Source organism: Cebidichthys violaceus, unplaced genomic scaffold, assembly GCF_023349555.1.
Source record: "Cebidichthys violaceus isolate CVI_PGR_0920_01 unplaced genomic scaffold, fCebVio1.0.p SCAF_16, whole genome shotgun sequence".
NCBI lineage: Eukaryota > Metazoa > Chordata > Actinopteri > Perciformes > Stichaeidae > Cebidichthys > Cebidichthys violaceus.
The window spans coordinates 11,006,561-11,029,861 of NW_027176329.1; the positions used below are offsets into that span (position 1 = coordinate 11,006,561).

The following is a 23,301-nucleotide window of genomic DNA, read 5'->3' on the forward strand; positions in this document are numbered from 1 at the left end:
CACCTCATTAATTTGCTTCATTCTCAAAGAGAGCAGACGGTGTGAATGTGCGTTGTCATCCAACATTTAATTAATTTCGATCACCTCGGGATATTGTGAGTCCACCTCTCTTTCAAGCGTCTTGCTAAATGACCATTTTGGGCAATTTCACTATTTTTTTAATTTTCATTTTGTCTTTCTACGGCCCGGCGCTCTCTCTCTCGGTCTTCGGTCATTAACATCTTTATCTTTGTGAAGACACAGGGAGCCTCTTTGGAATGATAACTTGTTGCTCTCATTTTGAACCTCCTTGAGAATGTAATAAAACTGGGACTTAATTGAATCCACATCTTCATTTTGACCCCTTGGTTCATTTGTGCATAAAAAAAAAAAGCCAGTAAAAAAAACTAACCAAACTAGAACTACAAAGCAAAATATATGTTGAGGTTAGGTATATGGTAATATTTTTAAACACAGCAATATTTTACCATTTAACATCACAATACATTGGAGATTATGATTTTTGACATGCTTGTTCTGCACCGTAATCAATGCGCGCTGTCGTCAGATTGTGTGTACACCTAAAGAAATAACTGACAGCCTCAATACCCCAATCTGCCTCTCAGGGCTTTAAACATGAAATGTATTGGATGGCCCATTGAATCCAGGAGTCTTCTGGAGGCCTATGGGAGGAAACAGGAGCACATTAGAAGTGCTGATGAATCCAATCAGCCCGTTTGCAGGCGTCCAACACAGATATGCCGGTGCACTAAGCAGCGCTACTCAAGGGCTTAATTAGAAGGATGCTTGTGTATTGTTTGTTTTCAGGCATTAGTAAAGTCTGTGTGTCCTGATAATGGAATTGGCTGGGAAATGGAATCGTTATGCCCTGCCTTCATGCTGCTGGGCCTGATACTGCTTGTCAACACCATTGTTTCCTCACCCTCTCGCGGAGCCCCTATCGATGTCGGCGGAGGAAGACGGCTCCGCAGACAGCCAGCCAACCCCTCAGCCGGAGCACTCGGGTTCCACTGTCAGCTAACAAGGCCCTCGATGCTGGAGATGAGGCTCTCGTATTAGAATCCGCCTCTAATTAGCAGCTGCAAGTCGTCCCCCGACAGCCTCGCACCTCAAGTCGTCCCGTCGTTTCGTGTACGCAAACAGTTTTTCCTTTCGCTCTCTCGGCGGGCATCGCTCTACATCTCCATACCTCGACGTCCTGACCTTTTACTTCGCTGATGTGTGAACAGCTACAGAACACAGCAGGTAGTTTGACCAGTGTGTGAAATTAAACTGCAGTTGTTATAATTGAGGAGGAAAATGTATGATATGCATATTCGGCCGAACAAAGCTGGGTGATGATGGTAATCACTTGATGTTGGATGCAATAAACTGTGCTACATTATCAACATGCGTCACTGACCCTTGAACATATGTCCTGTGTGAGTCACACAGCTCATCAGAGCTGTTTTACTGTCACCGGATGTCTTTCAAGTCTAAGGTAACGGTGAAACCAAATTAAATTTCTTAACAGCTGCCATTGATCGTGGCGATTCATTGCAGGTTAGTTAGAAAGTCAACCAGCCAAACCCACCCGCTTAATGCGGGAATACGGGAAGCTTAGGAATTCTTTCACTGGGCGAGGCAGGAATTCAATCAGTCGCACTGAGGGGCTAGGAAACTGGGCATCCGACACAGTTATGCTTCAGCACTTTTCAATTTGGGCTCGGCCTGCCACAGCCTCCGGCCTGTAGCATGCCATTAATGAAAGTCACATTAGGCATCCCTGTCATCCTTAGTCATCCCGCTCAACCAGTAGGAGGTTTCAGGGCTGTATGGGAGGTTAACGTTTGTGGCTGCAACACAGCTCTCCTACTCCTCAACTCTACTTCTGTGCGCCTGACGCCTACTGCTTCTATCGAGGCGTAATGTGCCACCAGCTGCTGTGGAAGTCCCGACTATGTTCTGCTCAAGAAACCTTATGGAATACAGAGGGTGCTGGACATCCCTCATTATCTGTGTCTTTTGAATTTGCTAGTGATTATTGATTTCTCTGAAAAATGTGCTAGAAATAAACTGCTGCCCTTTTCCTTTCATGACTCACGATGTTTGTGCTGCTCTCTTCGTTGCTCAAGCGCTTCCTTGCGTGCTGTAGTAGAGGTCACAGATTCTTTTATTCATGCAGGAAGGGTTGGATGGATGTCTTGGGTTTCCGTACATTGTGACCGTAGCCTTTTAAGCGAGTGCCTAACACAAACCCTGCTCTCTCACACCTTTGCCCTCCAGGGGGCGCTGCAGACTGTGAGGGCCGGCTCACGTTGCCAACTCATGAGGTTCCGTGGCTCTGACTAATGGCCTTCTGGTAGTCATACTTACCATCGTAGTGCTTCTACGGTGCGAGTCAATGCACTCTCTGGCTTCGCTGTGTTTTTAAGTGATTCGGCCACGCAAGGTCAAATTCCAGAGCGGAAAGCACACGCTGCATTTCTGGATGCCGTTTCTGACGTGCGTCTGAACTCCCTTGTCAAATAGCTGCTGAGCTGTCAAGCAGTCATTCACACATACTATCACTGTGGGTGGAAGCTCAGCAAAATGCCACACTGTGTGATGATACGTAACACAAGCAACGTTCATTTTTTGTCATGTCTAATTGCATGCTGTACAGAAACGTTTCCACCAAGCAGTTTTTTGCACATTAGAACATTTAATTTCTTGTTGCCACTAGCTAAAGTTGTGGATGGTACCAAAAGAACTATTCCATTGTTAGTACCACCTCGGTCGAAACATTTGGAGCCGATACTAGAAAGTGGAGTTAAAACACACAGATCATTGATTGGTCAGAGAGATTCATCATCAGGGTGAAATGAGACCTGATATTACGAATGTTTCTGTCTTTCATCGGCTTCCCCTGATATTCTCACCTTAACCAATCTCACTCGCCTAAACCAATCCAACCAACAAAGCAAACTTGGCTTTGTTGATTGGCAAAATTGGCTGGTTACCATGTACCAGCCAATCAGAGGCAGAGTAGGGCGGTTCATGTCCTCGCCATAGCAGGGTTCGTAATCAAGCACATGGGACATCCTGTATAAACCATTTTTTAAACTAACGTCAATGGCACCCGCACTTGTTAATTAACTTGACACTGATTTTCCCATTGAAGATGATGTCATTGCAGTTCCACTTGTTCAGATGAGAATCACGCCTGCACTGAGGCGGTACTGTCCACAGTGGAAACACTGCATCGATAAAAGGACCTTGAACCAGTAGTGAGCGGAGTCGAGCAGTGGAAACACAGCTTACGTGTATCCATGAAACTTCTCCTCGTCTCTGTGTTTTTTGATGCCTCATTGTCTCACGTGAAATTCTTTTGGCACTTTGACAGATTAACACATCGACAACAAAACTCACTTCAGGGGCTCCTTCTTTCTCGCAGACTCTTCGCTTGACTTTGTTGTCTATATCATGTCACCTCTCTTTGCCCGTAGCTCCATTTCCATACCCGAGCTGTCAAAAGAAATCACTCTCATTTATCTGCCGGAGAGATAGGATGTGCTGAGCGAGAGTCCGAGTGTGCATTGTGGCCTGATTTGGATGATAAGGAGAACTGGAAAAAAACAAGGAAACCCAGAAGGGTTTGGAGTCTTATTGCAATATCTGTTGCACACACACACACACACACACACACACACACACACACACACACACACACACACACACACACACACACACACACACACACACATGCACACAAACACATCCCGGCTATGTATGTGTACCATGAGTAATTAAAGTCAGTCTGGCCGCACACTACCCTGCCTTCTCACAGCTTTAGAGGCTATTTAAAACAGGGTGTGGAGCATGTGGAAAGTGATCCTCCATCTGCAGCAGCCTACATGGCCTCTCTCTGCCCAGAGGACGCATGCTGCAGTAGGAGGATTTGTGTTGTGCAGTGCAGTGAAATGCATCTCGCACACTGAAAACTTTGACCACCAAACATAAACCAAAACCTCAAATGATAGTTTCATTAGACCCTATGAACTTAAGGAAGACTCACAGTGTGGATTCGGAAGCCATTACTGCTTTTCTGACGGAGTTACTGAGATTGATGGCTCAGACGAGCATAAATCATGAAGTTTCCGGAGCTGACTCAGTGTTCCTGGGTGTTTTCTGATTTATCGTTGGTTTGGCCATTTGCTGGGTGTTGGCGAACACTCGGGTGTGCACCAAATCATTTGGCCCCTGAGAAATGACGACAGGAGCAAAAAGTGATGTTCATTAGCTGACACATTATTCTTTTCCGCACTGTGCATGACATGATGTTCACTTTACATGATCTGCCAACTGGATTACACTAAAGAGCACTTTGTACTGAGCAGAAAATAGCGTATGGCGAAAACATGTACGTCCAAATAGTGTTTGTCCAGTAAGGGGCGGCAATGGACATCAAGATTTTCCAAGAAAATCAGTGTAAGGCTTGCCTGCTCAAAAATGCTATGATTGTCTATGTTGTAAGACATAGCGGAGTAACGTCTACCTGAGCAGAGAATGAAGTCGCTCTCCCTCTGTGTGTGTTGTCACGCTTCTCTTTACTTTGTTGACATAGCCGGGCCGGCAACGCGTGCTTTCAGTGCATGTGAGCTCACGGCCACCACTCTACACTGAGTGGCCAACGCCGTAACGACCGATGGCGTCGTTGCGGAAGCGTAGAATCCACCCTCCAGTTCTCCCTCTAGTAAGCACTGTTAGCTCTGTAGGCACTGTTGCCATCGTTTGCATGGTTAGCACCATTAGCTGCGATTATGCTGCGGAATGCTCCCAATCTGGTATTAGCACCGTTTAAACATAAACAATTCTGCAGTTGGGAACTTTGAGAATGTGTCTGATGAAGCTTGTCCTTTGGCCACGGCCCAACTGCAGTCTAGACGTGATCTTTGTGTGTCTCTTGACGTTTAGCCTCCCGTGCTCTGATTTGTCAGCTCAGCATCCTATCATTTGCTGTTCCAGAGGATCGTGTTCTGGTGCCAGTGAGGCAGGAAGCTCTTGGTGCAGAGAGGACCATCACTGACACCATGAGTAGCAAATATTCTCTTTGCACTCAATCACCAGAGGGCAGGCACATGAGTGCTTGCTCTTCATTAACTTGATTAATTACTGAATGCAGACAAGTTCAAGTGCCACAGCTACTTCCTCACATTGGTACTTTCTGTGCTTTTTAATTGCTTCTTCTTCCATAACTGTTTAGTTGGATAGTGCCTTTAAAGCTAAGGGTTATAAAAGGGACTAAGAACCGCCAATCTCTAGCAGCACTTCTAATCGGCTGTGGAGATTGACAGCAGAATTTCCCCCTCGCAGACCAAAAGAGCACTCGGGGGAAAAAAGAAAAAAAAGGAAAAGCGGCATTATCTGACAGGTGGTGGTGCGTCGGTATCACAGTACAGTCCTATCAAAACAGTGACAGTATAGCTGTCTAGCTCTCTCAGGGGGCCAAGAGCCACTGTTCTGACATGTCCCTGTGTCAGCAGTCTAGAGGAGGGCTAAAATGTCCTCATGACTCTACATGCGTACCCTGCTATGCTCCACTGGGGTGCAGAGTGGCAGGATCAGTCTTTTTTTGTTTTTTTTGGGGCAGAACCGCTGCAAAGCAGGGGCCAGCTCTATGAAAGCGAAAGCGTGTGTGAGTTGGAGAACGATGAAGCTACATCATTGGAGTTTCCACATCGGTTCTTGCTCTTTCATCGCGACAGTGTTTCCACTGGTGACATCTTTTCCCCTACTTGATCAATCATCTTTTGAACTTCCCCAAAAGTAAAGTTGTGACGTGGTGGTAAATAGTGCTGCCCCCTCTTATTCGATTAGTCGACTAACTGGTCGTTTTGGTCTTAGTTAACCAAAATGTCTTAAGCCGATTAGTCGTTCTTTATGTTGTTTTCATGCTGAATGACTTATTTCCAATAAACCAATGAGCACATCTCTGGTAAACACAAGGGTTAAAGCGGTGCTTTTGCATGACTCTTTGTGGAGAAAGGTTTTACTGATCTGTCGATTTAAATCAGCTAAACCACAAAATCATACGAGTGTTGGTCGACTAAGAATGTCATGGGATGCAACCTGCGTGTCTGTTCTCTTTAACCAATCAACTTAAGCCATTGCCTGCCCACTGTGCGTCTGCATGCGACTGAAGTAGCACAACAACACTTAAGATGAGAAATCCAGAGCAACGACTTGTTGAAAATAGCACGATTCTATTGTTAGATTTATTAAATTAAAGCAGTCCTCAATAAGGCTGAATCGAATGTTAGGAAGCTTCAACCATTGCCAAATCCTTATTCAAATGTATCCGTTTAAAAAAAATGTTTTTATCCTAAATAGTCCATGAAATAAGTACCCCCCCACCCCAAGCTCCAAAAATGGTATTCGGGACAGCCCTAGTCCTCAATTATTCAAAAGTAGTTTATGTTACTGCAGTGTACTTTAAGAACGAGTATTAGTGGACCTCTTCAGGAAATTGCTGATGGACATTTAATATCCAGGAATTCACATTATAGACTCTATGGCTCACCATCCCTGGAACAATTTGGCCACATTTGTTGATCACACACGGTCCGGCCTCATGTTAAGTTTCCACCTTGTCTTGTCTCACTGCAGTCCTTACCGTCCCCTCTTTCATACGTGGTGCAGGAGATGCAGCATGAGATATGACGGATTGTGAAACATAAATTGCCATGACACCCAGAGAGACCCGATGTGCACACTTCAATTTGGCAATGAAGTTCACTAAAAGGAGCGTAAACACTCCACCAAAGTGGCTTGCTCTTTAAAAATCGTGAAAATGATAATTTACACGACAGCCGTTTATTGTCTAGTTCAGTGTATTAAAAAAAGAAAAAAACTCCAAATTCAATATTTCAAAGCTGGCCGTTTGGTGTCCTTCCCAAAACATTTGAGTTCAGTGTGACTCAAGTGTTTTCTCCACCTGGGCCTCACGGTCACTCGCCCGGTTCTTACCCAAGGCAGCGGAGCGAGGCTGAAGGGAGAAAGACGGTGTTTTACCGTGTTTTGTCCTCCACAAAATAGTTTTACTTTGCGATTGCTGAGGACAAACCTATATAAGCTTGATCCAAGTCTGATCCACGGAGGAAAAAAATGTGGTGTCCTTTATCAGCGGATAATTGTCTGTTCTTCTTTAGTGGAAATCAAAACAAAGCCCAAGGTTTAATAACGATCGGCGCTCATAACTGCTTCCTCACAGCAGCACATCCTCAGCATTTCAGCAAGTCATACTGCATGAGGCGGCCTCGTATGGGAAACTTGCACAAAACCCTGTGTGCTCATCTCAAAACTATACAGTTTTCATGCGGGCGGCGAGAGAAGGGTTTATTGAATTTAAAGAAAAATGATAACATCATGTGGAGACAGTGTGCAGAGAAAATAGACTTTTATCAAGAAGTGTTGTTATTGGAGGACTGCGGTGTTCGCCGACTTGGCTGCGACTTGGTTTGTTTTCCAGCGCTCTCGTCTTTAATTCTTCATTTCCAGCCTCCACAGGGATCCGATGGAGACAACGAAACGAAAAAGAGATCTCAAGCCTGAGAGGAGAAAAGAGGAACTGTGTCGAGGAGAATGGCGTCTTCTGTCCATCTTTGACCCTGACCCTTTGGGGGGTTGTCATTCGTATGAGTAATGGGACTTTTGTCTCCAGTTTGTAAAAAGGAGTACAATAGATGCCCATTACACGATCTATACGCAAAACGTTTCATTATTTTGCCCCTTTTATCTCCCATAGAAGTCAACAACTTCTTTTCTGTGTACCTGCACTAGTGATGCACAGTCGGTCCCATGATGCCTGACAGATGTGCACGTTTGAAGGTGGTATCGGGTTTCCTTCGAGGTGGAAAGTGGGTACAGGCCTAGAAATAGCAGCAGCGGTAGGCAGCTGGCGTCCACGTCATCCTAAGAGGTGTTGCAGCAACCGGGCCCATCTGGAGGGAACGGAAAGCCAAGGACACTGCAGAAGAAGAAGAGGAGAAGAGAGAGAGAGAGAGAGAGAGAGAGAGAGAGAGAGAGAGAGAGAGAGAGAGAGAGAGAGAGAGAGAGAGGACGACACAATGCAAAGTCTTTCTGCCATGGAAGACTGTACGTCACCTCAAAGCCATGTTCGTCTCCTCTCATCTTACTCCCCTTCTCCTCTTTCCGGCCTCTCACTTTGGGCCGCAGGGACAGAAACACAGACAAACTTAAGTGCTGCCTCGTCCCAGCTACACCGTGTAGATACATGTGGTCTCCGCGGTGCCACAACTCATTTTATTGTCTTTTTACACGGCTTATACGTAGGAATGTGGAACAATGAATGCAGCGAGGGCTGGGTGACATCATGTAAAATCTATATCAAGATAAAATATCTTTTAATGATAACTGTGACTACTTTTTCAGTGGCATGGCTCCAGGGATGGCAATATCACTTGGACGTTCTTCCACTTTGGTCCAGACTGAAATACCTCTGTCCTAACACGCAGTTACTCTTGTTTGTACAAGCATTTCCTTCCACATGTTGGCTCACCTCAGATATGTTTGTCCTGTAGAACTGCAGTGTGACCAGTTAAAGAAACTGGGCTGTTGGCTGACCGGTTGGTTAATCCTCTGGTAAGATGTCAGCGTTTATAGCCATGTATTGTAAATTGCAGTATAAGTAAATTTAACTATGAGAATTATGTTGTTTGTTGTCCGAAAACTACTTGGAGCGTCGAGTAATTTGCACTTTAAAATAACGAGGCTCGCTGCAAATCAGCTGTTAAAATTCAGCACGCAATAATTAACTGGTAAAACAAATGTCAGTGATTGTTATTGATTTAGTGTTAATTAAGAGCAGGGTACACATGTCTTGCACTCATTTACCACAGCTTCCTCTGACCACACAGACCACCTCTCACTTAGTGATCACGCATGTCTATGTCTGTGCTGTGTAGGTGTTTGTTTTAATGGCACGGAGCTCCAAACAGCACTCTGGATTTAGTGTGCTGGACTCAGACAGGCCTCAGGCAATCAGAGGCATCCATCATCCCCGCAGTTTATAGAGGGATGGAAGGAGGGGTGGGGGGGTGGGGGAGAGTTGGACAGAGAGAGACAAAGGGAGACGGCGATGGAGCGAGGCAAACAGACAAAGTGACAGAGCCGGAGAAGTGGGTGTATAAAACGCATCGGCCTACATAAGAAAAGGACTGAAATGTCAGTGTGAAAGCATTTGTCTGGAGGTGTGATCCACTCAGACGCGGCTCGTCTGGCCCAGTGGGTAAACATCTGTAATCATAGTTCAGCAGCAGACATTAACAGTCTCTATACTGCTGTTAACAGGTGGAAGTGCTGCCCATTACATCCTGGACTCTTCTCTTTCAAAACTCATATTTGGTGTTTCCAAGTCAGTTTTTTTTCAGTTTTCAGTTGTTTTTTTCAATAAGTGATAAATGACTGAAACTTAACCCTTCTACCTCATTTTAAAATGTTGCTCTGATGTCCTTAGAGGACAAACATGTCCATATAAAAAAGCCATAAAATCATAAATTTATAGTTTTTTCCACTTTGAGTAACTGGTTCATGATTTCTGGAAAGTGACATTGTTTTTGTAAATGTCTTTTTTTTGTTGCACCTCTAGCCGAGTCCCATACAGACCCATTATTTTTGAGGGAAGGCAGACATCTCTACAGCTGATATCTCCAACACTAGGCAACTCACACCAAAACCATCGAGACTGATAAATAGCACTACAGGTAAGAGGGAAATATGTATTTTAGATTTAGGAGTGAACTGTCTCTTTTAAATGGCAGTTTGCTCACTTAATGCTTGTTTTTTTAGGAAAGCTATAAATACAAATTGAATTATTTACTGTACACTAAATGTCAGATTTTTTCCTTCAAAGTCTTAGAAAAGTCAATGATTAACAATAATGGATTTTTTTGTGCACTGTTGGATAAAAGAAAACTCCCACTTACATTAAGTTACAATTTAAGACAAAAAATGCCCCCTTCCTAAAACTACTATAAAAATATATATTCATATTATTTTCCTCTTTTGCTGAGTAATTTAATAGATAACATCAGTCCTGATCTTAACTACCAGATATTCATTTCTTTTCTGTTCAAATGCCTTACTGTTACTGGGTTTTTTTTTAAGAAAAAGCGGTTTTAATGGGTTTCAAAGTGTCTGTATGTCTGTATTTTGGCTACACACATACAGACACTTTGAAACTGTTTATTATTTACTTATTATAGGAGAGATTAATGTGTTGAAAATTTTTAATTTTAAAAGCCTCAAATACAATGATTTCACTCCATTTTCCAAAACACCTTTTAGATGGTCTAAATTTCAGCTGTAAGTTCTAATTATTTTAACTGTGACTTTTTCTCTCGATAGTTTTATTCCAATTAAGTGTATCAACATGTTCACCATATCAAACTTTTGGACCTGATCCTAAACAGAACTGACTCTGACCTGCATACAATTATTTTCCTGAACCATCAAGGTCCCAATAACAGTCGAACCTGATCCAAAATAGATTTAAGTACAATTAACCAACCAACAGACCCCAATAATAAGAGTACAATTACTCTGTCAGCAGCATTCTGTGCAGCATCGGTGGTCAAACACTGTGGGAATACATGTCATTGTACCCCCACACAGTTATCACTCTCTTTCTTGCCTCAAAAAAAACATGTTGTTCTGAAATGATTGTGACGCCATATGATCAGAGCTGATAGCAAGAATGCTTGGATTCACTCAGGTATGAGACATATTGACACAAAGACCTGCGGCAATATAACTGAATCACGACAACAACTCTCAGACTCACTTTTTATTTATTTTTTCTCACATCTGGGAAGCTTGAACCGGCCTGCCTACAAATTACTTAATAATAACTTTCCAAATGTATAATTTTTGGTCAATTCACAATGACATTTCATCCCTTCATCTCCCCCTAAAGCCCCCCTTGTGTAAATGTTATGTCCCCGCTCCTCTGAGGAGGTGAATGCTGCATCTCCTTGTTAGTCCGAGCACAGCGGGAGATGGAGGGGAGGAGGTGGGAGGAGGAGCAAGCAGTGTTCTAGGCACATGTTTCCCTGGTGTAGGTGTTATCAAAATCAGGAAAGTGACTTTGCCTGTTAATCAGATCACCCCTCCCCCCTATGTCTTTCCATTTTGCTTCCCATAGGATGTCGAGATGCAAATGTGAGGCTCTACATCCGCCTCACAGCGGCCGCCCTCAGGCTCACGGTTCATCGGAGCATAAACATGTGTCAGGCCAAGGAAAATATTTGGGGGAGAAGGATCACAGACGCAGAAAGTTGTGGGGTTTACGTCGAGTAAAGTGTGGACGGGTCATAGTGTTGTTAGTCAAAGATCCTCAGAGGTCAAGGAGTGAATATCTTTCTTTCTCTTCTCCCACTGTGTTCCCCCTTCACATCCTACTCCCTTCTTTCCACACCTCAAAAGACTCTCAGTCTTAGTAGTAGTAGGTAGTAGTAAACACTGTCTCGTCACTGTCTCCGAACAGTTAAGAGTCGCAACAGTTGTGTATGTCACACTGAGGATCAGTGCAGGAATCTTAACGGTGTACACACAACACTCTCAACTTAGCTGACCCAGAGTGAAGTACTGTACATGCTTGTTTGAGTGGCTGTCAGCCATCTCTGGGCATAGTGTCACCCTCTGACCCAGTTACCTTGGTTACCACCTACTCCAGGTCCCTCCAGATCGCAGAAGTGTTTCCTCAGAGCGTTGTTTAGAGGAAGTGCAGGGTGAAACAAGAAGATGGAGACGGACTGAGAGGCATAGATGGAGTGTGTGTGTGTGTGTGTGTGTGTGTGTGTGTGTGTGTGTGTGTGTGTGTGTGTGTGTGTGTGTGTGTGTGTGTGTGTGTGTGTGTGTGTGTGTGTGTGTGTGTGTGTGTGTGTGTGTGTGGTGTGTTGGCCTTGCCGGGCCTCTCTGCCCCGTCACTAGTGAGCGTGGAGACACCGGGGGTAGCTGCTCAATCGCTCACCCCCCCCTTTCTTCACTGAGAGCAGCCTGAAACCTGTCAAGACTTCCCACGCGCCAAAATCCACACATGCCCCCGCCACTGCGTTGCCTTGGTTACGCTTGAACTTGGTCCTGCGAGCGTTGGAGGAAGGACGAGGGTGGGTGAGCAGAGGTACTCGCTCGGGATTCCAGGTGGAACTGCTGGTGACCCGAAGAGCCCGTCGCACCTCCGTCTGCTGCGGTTATCGCCAGTAGCGACAGTCAGAGCCTGCGTGTTTGGTGGCGGGAAGCCGACGTGTGTGTGTGTGTGTGTGTGTGTGTGTGTGTGTGTGTGTGTGTGTGTGTGTGTGTGTGTGTGTGTGTGTGTGTGTGTGTGTGTGAGAGAGGATGAGGATTGGCAAAGGAGAGCGGCTGGTACAGAGGAGGCCATTTCACGCAACACAGCTTCCAGGAAGTCAGTCATCAGAGATGCCAAAGGAAAGCTGCATCTCTTTCATAGGCGGCCAAACGGAGCAACCAGGCGTGGAGGGCCCTCCAGAAGACAATATCCCCTAACTAATGCCATCTGGGATGACTTTCCTGGTCCTTGTGCTGAAGCCTCTCACCCTTAAACCATTCATTTCAACCTTCATTTCAAATATGCTTTGGGGCTCCGTTGTTTAGTCGTTCGTCGGACCTCATTTTTTTTCGTTTGATGAGTTTTTTGGGACACTTTTACGCCCATGCACTGGAGATTGTTATTCCGGATGTGCTTCATGTGAAATGGGTATATGGAGATGACGGGAGACAAAAGAGGGGCTTTTTGGCACCACTCCAGTGTCTTTGGGGGTGGAAAAAGGGACGAGCCAAGATAAAGCACAGTTAGGCCAACAGGAAGCCAGGACATTTTGATTTGGATCTTTGTTGTGGGAAATCCTCATTCCTGCCCCACGGTACCCACGGATCCACGGTGCCTTCAGGAGCATCAGAAAATCACAGTACGGCATTATTAAAGGCATTGAGGAAGGAGAAGAAGCACTGGCACAAGACTGTCATCAATGGTATTACACCTTCTAGATAAAGGTTACACTTTGTAAGATCAAATTAGATGAATTGTCAGGAAACAAATAACAAACGTATAACCGAATACCAAACGTAGAACAAAAGACAATATGTTGCCTCAGGGCGTTTGATCCATCGTGCACGAAAGTCAATACACCAAGCTGAAACCATAAAACTTAAAGACGTATCCCTGTTAAACTTTCTGCAACACAAAAGCAATCCCATGTCTCGGCAATAGGTCGCAGTTTGCTTCATCAACACCGTACCGCAGTGTGTTTTTGTTCTAGTGTGTTATAGATTTCATGACTGTAATATTTCCTGGAAAGCAAGGAATTGTTCAGTACGACCATGTTATTCCTTAGATGGAAACCTCACGGGGCGGTTTCATCATAGTTATGGGGTCACACAGTGTTCACAGAGAAATGACTTCCTGTGAATGAGGGAGCAGCGTCTTGTTCTCTTTTTTTGCACTTCAGAAATCATAAAATAGGCCAGTTTAACATTGTTTACTTCCGTCTCCAAGTACTTGACACTACCAATCGACACCGAGACCAGGCTGCATTTTAATTTACTGTATTCCAAAAGAGCAATACATTTGCAGTTCCTCTGGCAAGTTATTCATTTTATTCAATGGCAAACGTGAGTTAGTTCCCAAGCTGCTCGTTTTTATAAAGAAACCATTTCCATAAGAGGAGCTGGACGCAAAGAGTTGTGTAATTCGCTGAAGTCCATCCTCTGACACCCGCAACCACGCAGTGTCATCAGGGAGAGGGAAGGAAATCACTTAACCGCTGACAAATGGACGCGGGAGAGGTGCTATGCTCTGGTTCATCTCAGCGTATTAATGGAGCCACAACCTCCATTTAGTTTTTCATGGCTGAAGGTGAAGCATTATTCCTCCTCGACGTGCATGTTTAGTAATAAATGGCGCTGATAACGTCCTGGCTGGCTGAAGTAGTTACATTGCTCTTCTCCGTTGAGCCAAATGAATTTCCTGTATCAAGAAAATAATGCACATCCCTCTATTTGGTATTATGATCGAAGGTTAACGTGCTGGAACAGATATTGATATGTGAACCGGCTGTGGAGCAGCTGTTTTTTTAAACGTTTCAGGATACTTTTAAAGAGAATGACTGATTGCTCTTTTAGCCTGGATATCTTATTTCTTTTTTTTTTTGGCTCCAAGCAGTGTATATTTTTCTACAAAACTCCTTTTTTGATTTAACAAAGAAGTCAAATATGTCAAACATTAAATCTAGTACCCAGCCCTATACTGTTGCTCTCTTACTTGCTTTAGATCAAAGGTTATCAAAGGGAGATACTGCTTGAGGGAAAAGAGATCGAGTTCTATACAATGTGTGTTCCTTCTTTTGAGTGGTAACTCAAATCAGTCAAATTTAAACGCACAAACAAGATGCACATACCTTTAGACTTTAGACATTGCATAGAGATAGTGTGTCCTTGTACCTCCAGAACCTGCCTGATAATCATCGTGTTTTTAAGTTGTATTCAGTATCAGTAATCCAGAGATAGTTTTCCTTACATCCACGGGTACATTACAAACAGGAACTGCCAATTTGACAAAATGTTACCCAAGTATCGGGGCTCAAGTTGTAGCCCGCCACTAACGAGCTGATTCCATGGCAACGTTTTACATCATGTTTACATCCTGCAAAGCCCCAACACTATGAGGGGTGGTCATGAACCATAAACTGTCATGAAGCCTTCTCTATGCAGCCGCCATCTTGGATTATGTGCATTCATTTTTGCAACCGCTCAACGGAAGTGAATGCGGAGGAGTGACGTAGTGACGCCGGGTACGGCTCTGGTAGCGGCAGCGACCTGTCAATCACTGTAAGCCCGCCCTAAGGCATACTCTAATTTATGCTCGATTTGACTCTAAATTAGACCATAATGTACTAAATGAACATCATGCTGTATTGAAGAAGACTTGAAACTAGAGATTGAGACCATAATCTCATGTTTACAATGTTTACTGAAGGAATAAATCAAGTGAGAAGTAGAGTCATTTTCTTATAGACTTCCATACAATCGGACTTCTTTTTGCGTTAGAGGAGTTATTTAGATTATCCCTAAATCAAAGTAAGACAAAGGATAGGAATAGAGGTTACCATAGCCATTAGAATTAGCTTTTTTCAGGTTGCACTATCGATGTTTTTTGGACAGTATGAATGCTCAGTGAGCGCAGAACACGTCTCTCCTCACAAGGGTAGGAACACAAGCGCACAGACACACAAAGGATGTGATTTGTCCTTGTTAAAAAGAATAACCAAACAGTGAAAACAATGTTTTTTTTCCTCATAAAATTTTGAGCAAATCACTGGCAGCAAGCACACAGCCACTACAAACACACACACACACACACACACACACACACACACACACACACACACACACACATCTGTTTGCCTGCATGTAAAACATTCCCCCTCGGAGGAGGGAAAGCCTTGTGTAACCAGATCCGATTGGCCCTTATATAAAATGGAGAAATATGGGCAGAGTGTAGCTTTCTGACGAGCCGCTGAAAGTCTGTGAAATGAATCTGAGACCGGGGACCAATCGCGCATTCCAGTCGAGGAATGTCAAGACCCCTGGATCCCAGCCTCATGTTAAAACACAGCCCAGCCCCTGTGATACCAAGGGCGGATGTGTCTTGTCACTCACACAGCTCAGCAACCCTCAGCCTCAGGATGACTCCGTTATCACATAGAACTTTAAATGTATGACTGAATCTCTCCCCCTTCCTTAACAAAACACCTGGGCATGGCTTAGTTCTAAACGCCTCCTCTTTGGCTGAATAATTCTCATTTATAAGGCCAGTGTAGGTCGTTGCATGGCTTGGGGCAGCACTTAAACTCTGTGAACTGGTGAATACTTGCGTTAAAGCAGCGTCTGTGGCCGCGCAGCTTAATGTACCGTACTCTGGGCTGTTCCTTCTGGCTTTCACAGTGGCTGTATAATAGTGCGAGAAATGTCTCTATAGCACTCAATAACTTGCATCAGTGAGGCACAGCTCAAAATGCTGATGTGTTGTTAGTACAATATATGCGGCCCACACACAGTTCTAAAATTTTGACCCGATGACTAAATTTGTCATTCAAGGCCTGAGAGAAAATAACAACTCGATGCGTTTGATGTCGGACAAAAGCAGGTAAAAATACTTTGTTTTGTTTTGTTTGTTTTTCCTGCATCTGACGTTTCCATTTTTTACGCTTTTCAAAAGCTGGTGATTCAAAATCAGTGCTTTAAACTTTTTCTTTTGTTTTTTTCCCAGGACTTTACGGTTTTATTACACCAGTGGGCCTCTTCCGTGCTCCTCTATGCACTCTCTGCTGCACTGTATAAATGCATTTATCCTGCTTTTGGGGGGGGGGGGGGATCAGCCTCCTCCTGTTTCATATTAACATGAGCCTTAAGCCCGTCGTTATATACATTGTGTGCATTAGACTGAACTTTGGTTCAGGTCCCCCCCCCCCCCCCTCTGGTTCTTTCGTGATGAAGAATACGAGACTTGCAAGCTTTCTAAGCACAGCTGTGAGTCTGTATCGCTGCCAGTATCCCCTGTGTGGGATGGCCTCTGACCTCAGTGAAAATCCAACAGGGGCTAAAGGGGGCTGTTAATGCTCACTGGTGACGTACAGCTGTGCTTCATTCAAGGTGGGCTGTCTTTGCTCTGCACACCGTTCGCAAATGGAAATGAAATCACTGCAAAATGGTCTTTAGATTGCATCACATTGTGTTTTTCGCAGCAGAAGTGTGATCTGTATCAGAGCAGCATACGTAATCTAATAAAAAAGTATTATTAGTATTATTAGTTCAAATGAACTATATCTACATTTCATTTAAAATCTCAGTTTAATACACTAATTGTATTAAACTCTGGGCGCCAACTAAAGATGATTTTCACTATTGAATCATTTGTAATTGTTTTGTCTGCGGTATGTCAGAGAGCAGTGGAAAATGTCCACAGAAAGTTTTGGGGCCTTGTGTTTGTGTCTTCAAACCAAAAGTCCAAAACCCCAATGTTTTCAATATATAATTAGGTAAAAGTAGAAAGTGCTCACATTTGAGAAGAGAAATGTTAGCTGCTTGAAAACTTGTGTACTGTACTCCACGTCGTTGGTCCTACTCTCGTTAAGTTGTTGCACAACAAACACAACAACAGAGCGCTTATTCTTTCTGTCGTGAGGTCATTGTCTTGTTTTCTAGAGCACCGCGTGCGTGGAAGGCCCCCCCGGTCCGCGCCCATGGTGAAAGTCTTCTTATTGTATGAACAAAGCTGCTTTGTTTCCAGCTCTGTGACAATGCTCATCATGTACGAGAACCAACCCATACAACTACACTTAATCCCTTTAGTTGTCCTACTGTAATCGTACTTATCTGTGATTGACAAGTTAGCAAACACTATGACCCTAGAATACCTGCTGTTTAAACACATGTTATAGCCAAGTCTAAGTGGCACTGCTGACTACAGTTGAATACTATAGTATTTGCCCTGTGTCTTGTTAAAATGGTCCGGATCAGCATTTGTGTGTCCCGTAATGTTTTTTTCCTCTCTCTCTCTCTGCTCTAATAGCCGTGACAGCTCAGGTAACCCTTCTCAGAGCGGCATAAGCCGGCCTGTCAGCAGATTCAGCCCTGTGTTTCCTGGACCCTGTTGATACCCAATACATAATGCCGCACCAGGAAGCCCGTTGCCAGCCTGTAATCCAAGGCATCTTATCAAACCAATCAGCACTTTTCCAGCGAGAACACATCTCGACCGTGACAGAGGGGGAAGGAGGAGAGAGAAAAGGGGGGGGGGGGGGGGGGGCGTTTCACAACATCTGGCGCTCACAGAGAGGGACGGAGGGTGAAAATGAGTGAGAAGAAAGTGTGAGAACAATCTTGATGCTCTGGTATGGAGATTTTAGATCAACACCGCGTTCCGCTTTCTCTTTGGATGCAGGTCAGTGAGCGGGCAGCCGGTTGTCAGTGCTCGCCCGCTGCACGGCGGAGGCTGCTCGTAGTTATGCCATTGATGTTCTCGACAGTAACATTGGTAACTGGGCTCCCTCACAGATCCCTCTTTCTCTCAACCACACTAACCTCTTTCTTTTTCCATATCCCCCCCCATTTTGTTCCCATCCTTCCTTCTCCACCAGCCCGGTGCAGCGGTGAGAGGTTATCACAACAGCAAGGCAGCAGCCGCCTGTAGCAGTGGGGGTCAGGGGGCCTGGAGCGGTGCCTCCTACACCCACACAAGTCTGCAGCACTACCTGTCCCACCACCAACAGCTCCCCTACCCCCAGAGCTTTGCCTACTGGCCGGCGAATACAGCCGTGAGTACAGAAGATGTCTTCTTTTTCCGCGCCGCTCAATGTCTCTCTGCGTCTCTTATAATACTTCTGTGCTCTCTCTGTCTCGTTCTCCTTTCTAATCAGTCTCTCTCTCTCTCTAGTGTCCATTAGCGGCCGTTACTATCAGGAAAGCTCCTTTGCACACAGCAAATTCTCTTTCTCCGCCTCCCTCCCCTCCTTTCTCTGTGCCGTCCCTTTAATCTTTCTCTTTCCCACACTCTTTCTCCCTCGTTGTGTATATCATTTCCCCTCACTATCTCGTCCTCCCTTCTTCCTCTGCTCTATCGCTTCCTTTTTACCCTCTCTCTCTCTCTCTCTCTCTCTCTCTCTCTCTCTCTCTCTCTCTCTCTCTCTCTCTCTCTCTCTCTCTCTCTCTCCCTCCCTCTCTCTTCTCTGCAACTTAATTTGTTTTTCTTTCATCCATCGTCTGCATCGACAGCGCAATGAGAGACTAATTGAGGTAGAGACACTTTTGGACGGCTTCCCTTGTCATTATCCTTGAAATTAATTGCTGTTCGGAATCCGTTTGATTTGACTTTATTGGTGCGATCTGGTTCTCTAATGCGTCATTCGGGGTGTGACTGGAACCCAGGGCTCGAGCCAAATTGAGGAATTTTATTATCACTGTGTTGCTGTCACAGTCGCAGAGCTGGAAACAAAGATTTGGCACGTTTTTATACCTCTGTATTTCTTCCTCTAATAAATACGTATACAAGGCTTCACACCAAATCGTTCTCTCGTTCTCTTTCATTTCCATTACGACACTCTGATATTCTCTCATCTTACATACACGCCACTTAAATTCCCAGCTGCCTCCTTGCCAACATGTCGAGGCTCCCCCTGAAGCGCTTGCATGCAAAGAATGAAGAAATTGGATTGGATTTAGATATGATAATCATCATTGTACGTTGGTGCACGCAGCATTCCTTTTATGCTATTCCTGTGATATCAAGGTACACAGTCATTCAGGCCGAGGACATTATCTTTTGAGTGCTGCTTTGTGTCACCAGCAAACACCACCAATACCATTGTCCCACTGTCATCGCTTCTACTAGCTCCGCCTACGGCGAAGCGGAGCAGGGGCGGTTTGAACCGTGTTGTGCACAAACAGGAAGCAACAACAGAGAACATTCCACAAGACAGACATAAACGCCGTGGCTGCGGTTGTAGTTGTAGGCGGAGGGCCCCGGCACATGTTTTTTGGGAACATCGTGGTCCTGGTCTAGTCTTCGCTGCCACACCCCTCCCGGGGAGCACATCAACATCCTCACACAGGAGTGTCTCAAGTTCTTTGACCTGACTGACTGAAGCGAAGCCCGCGAGCTACTTCAGGCAGTCAGTCTGCGCTAACGTCACATGGCACACTCTTTTTACTGCACTGTGCTGTCTGTTCAATGCACTGTAGCCGTGGACTTTTGTCTCGGGATATACACATTGGGTGTATCACAAAGCCAGCTGACAAGTAAAAATTCCCCGGATGGATTTGAAACAGACACACTCGCTCAAATTCACAGCAGACACACCTCTGTCTTGCCTTTTGTTCCTCTTTTTTTCCTTCTATATTTCCACTTTGTTGTCCTCTGGGCTGCCAGTAGGCCACTTTTCTCAGGCAGTACCCGCTTAGCCGGTCTTGGTTTCAGATCACTACGGGGCCATCGAGCGCTCGCCCTCATCTTGACCCTCCAGCCTCACACCGTAGCGGACTGCGCTGCCTTAAACTGGCCTGTTTTCATGGGACAGCTGGGACGCTTGTTTTCCTTTCAGCGGTTTTCATTTCGTCCCCACAGAAAGCAATTTCTCTCCCACTATCAAGCCTTCGTCCTGGGCTGAGTCCACACTTTGGCCTCAAGGAGGGTTCGCAGTGCCAGGAGATGGCTAATCCAGACACTTAACAGTAAACATAGGCATGGTTCCAGTATTGGAGTCTGCCTCGTGCATTTTGATTGCTCATATGGAACACATACTGTATATAGAACAGCAATCCCCACAATTCACAAACAAGCTAATGCAGACTCGCGTCTCTCCTTGTCTCAAACACCTCGTCCCATCTATGTCATTGTTGTTATTGTCTGCCTAAAAGCTATTGTAATTTCACGTATATTAGATGCAAAGAATGCCCAGCAGAAAGGGAAGAAAAACAGAACTGATAGCTCAGCATGCGTCTGTCCTCTCGGCTGAGGGAGGTGAGTAAATAAAGGAAGAAAGAAAAGCAAGCAAGGATCCAGCAGAGATCAAGAAGCTTTGCCTCCAGCGGGTTTGTAATTACAATGGAAGCGGATACATTTCCACTCTTAATATGGTGGGATGAGGATCCCTCAGGGGGAAGGTGGTATGACAAAACAGCGGCGGAGAAAGTCATGTAGAAGTCAGGAGCTGTGACTAGAAAGAGAGTCAAAGGGAGAGATTGTGTTTTTTTCCCGTGAATATGCAATGCTAACTCCGCCCAAAATACTTTCATATACTGCGGATCTTCGTTGCCAAATGCATATTGCAGAACACAATTACTGTCTGGATTATGTTCACTGGGAACCTTTTTTATTTTCTTCAGTCCAGGAAGTGTGACATCCTTACAATGCACAGAAGTCATAGGGAAGTAGTCGAGGTGGATGGTTGGTGGTGCAAAGCATCTTCGTGTTTAGTGCTGCTCTGCCAATGTTGCCCTGTCAACAACACACATAATTTATATAGTGGACATTGTAAACATTGCTTATTTGACTTTTTTCTGAAAGAGTGAAAGAATGTGGGATTGAGACGGAGATGTAGAAAGCAAAAACAGAAGAGACGGACAAACAGAGGAAACGGTAGAGGGATGCAAAGGAGGGCAAAACAGACTGCAGAGGGGAAGACAAATTTACTTTGGCGCCTAAAGGATGCCGAGTGTCTCACCTCACATCACTTCTACTGTTAACCAAACAGCTGTAAACAGGTTAGATACAGTAACAGCTGTGCTGAGTGGACCAGGCCTCGGGTTCTTTAGTGTAATAAAACCTGACAAACTAATGATTGCACTTGGTGTTATTGGATTCTTTACTTAAAGCCACATGGGCTGCAAACACTCCTATTGCCTTGACTGTGACTAAGACGCGCATTATGGATTTTCTGGTCTAAGGAGAATTGATCACAAGCACAATGGCAAAGAAAAGGAAACATTCTGTGTAGGTACTTTCTGCTAATTGGTGTGACAGAACCCATTTATGGGCGATGGCAGTAATGGAGTGAACACACAGTGTCAGGTAAAGTGTAGACGTTGTAAATTGAGTTTCCACTCCGCTCCCGGAGCGTTGCTCTTGAGATATATGATATGCCGACTATAGCTTTGAGACATTTTCTTGGGCAAGCCTCTTAACTTTTCTGCGTCTCTTCAATGCGTGCGACTGCAAGGACTCAGCGGGACGTTGCTGAAAAAGAGCACACGTTCTCAGTCAACTTTCGTTGCTTGTATAAACACATTTTTCTGTCTGACCTCTGAGCTGTTTCATTTCTGATGGTATGTGTCCTCATTCTGCAGATTATCTCCAAAGTGCTTGAGATCCAGATGTTTCCAACATCACCTCAATCATCTTGGTCCATCCAGTCCAGATATAACGCCTGTTTGTGAGCCAATTCATGCTAGGCGTGCTTCGGAATCATGGCCTCGCATTTGTCCTGGCTTAATGGCCGTATTGGTCTATTTAACTTTAGTAGTGCAGGGCCTGTTGGGACCCTGTATTGCTGTTGTTGGGGGGGGGGGGGGGGGAGCAGGAGGCCGTTCGGAGCGGGGCCGATTGCTTGGCCTCTGGAAGTGCTGCTTGCAGTGTTGTTGAGAACCACTCATCGGTCCCTGACTCGAGGGAAGAGTTTTTATGTAATGTTGATATATCCAGCAGCAAAAGTGAACTGCGGTCAATGAGCCTGTAAAGGCCCGCTGCGGACGACACGCTCAACTCAGAGCTCATGCAGATGTGAGTCGAGGAGCACAAGAGCCGGATCACTTTGCTGTCGTTGCGACACGATATATGTGAGGAAAAAAACTGGGGATGAATTCTGCACTCAAGGGCCAGCCCGCATTGCGTCTATGTGCTGCCGCAGAGTTCATCTCTCTTCATAACATACAGATAGAGACACACATACCTACACACATGCTGCAGAGGGAAGAAAAAAAACAGCTTTCCTCGCCTTCATGGTAACAAATACTCCACTGGTTGTTCCATATGTTTTCCCTCCATTTGGGGAATTCTCATCTTATCAGGCATAGATAGCCACACACATTTTTCCCCTAATGAAAACATTTGAGTGGGTTATCAGGCTTTTATCTGAGGACATGGACATCCCTGTGAACCCTTCAATTTAATCTGAAGGTGTCGCCCGAGCAAACACAGATCGCTCCCTCATTAGACTTGCCGTGGACACGTCGGCCGTTCATTCAGTCACTAGGACTGAAAACACAGAGAAGAGACAGAAAGGAACATTGCCCATTTGTTTTTGTTTTTATACCTGACAAGAATAGGTATATTAAAGATATCAATCTTTGCATATAGTCAGCAGGTGTAGGTGCGAACCGACTCCCCTTTTCATCCGTCTGTGTTTGTGAGGCCCGGGCTCTGGCACAACCTCTTGGTGTTGTGATTAGCTTAATTAGCCATAACTCACAAACCCCCATTTCTACAGGCTGACAGATGACACAGTCATTTAGCTGAATGAATGGCCTGCCTGCTGGCAGCGGGTGAGGGCGCGTCCGCTGGCCGATGGCCCGCACGAGGCAGTCGAGTTGAGGCTTGTTATCTGTGGATCACCCCGGGAAAGGGAAATGGTCAGAACGTTGAGGATGATGACGCAAGTAAGGTGTGAGGAAGAGGGGGAGAGGGGAGTTATGGACGGGTGACATATGTAGACATATTCATGCATTCTTCAAATATATATTCCAGCCAAGAGA

General features: G+C 45.0%; 1 protein-coding gene across 2 annotated transcripts in view; it reads left to right on the forward strand.

Moving 5' to 3' along the window:
• rbms3 (RNA binding motif, single stranded interacting protein) overlaps window positions 1-23,301 on the forward strand; it is a 236,651-nt gene that overhangs the window by 33,217 nt on the left and 180,133 nt on the right. For both annotated transcript variants that reach the window (XM_068711238.1, XM_068711242.1), the window contains exon 2: window positions 18,195-18,371. In XM_068711238.1, the coding sequence (XP_068567339.1) occupies window positions 18,195-18,371 (177 nt within the window). The remainder of the gene's footprint in view (window positions 1-18,194; window positions 18,372-23,301) is intronic.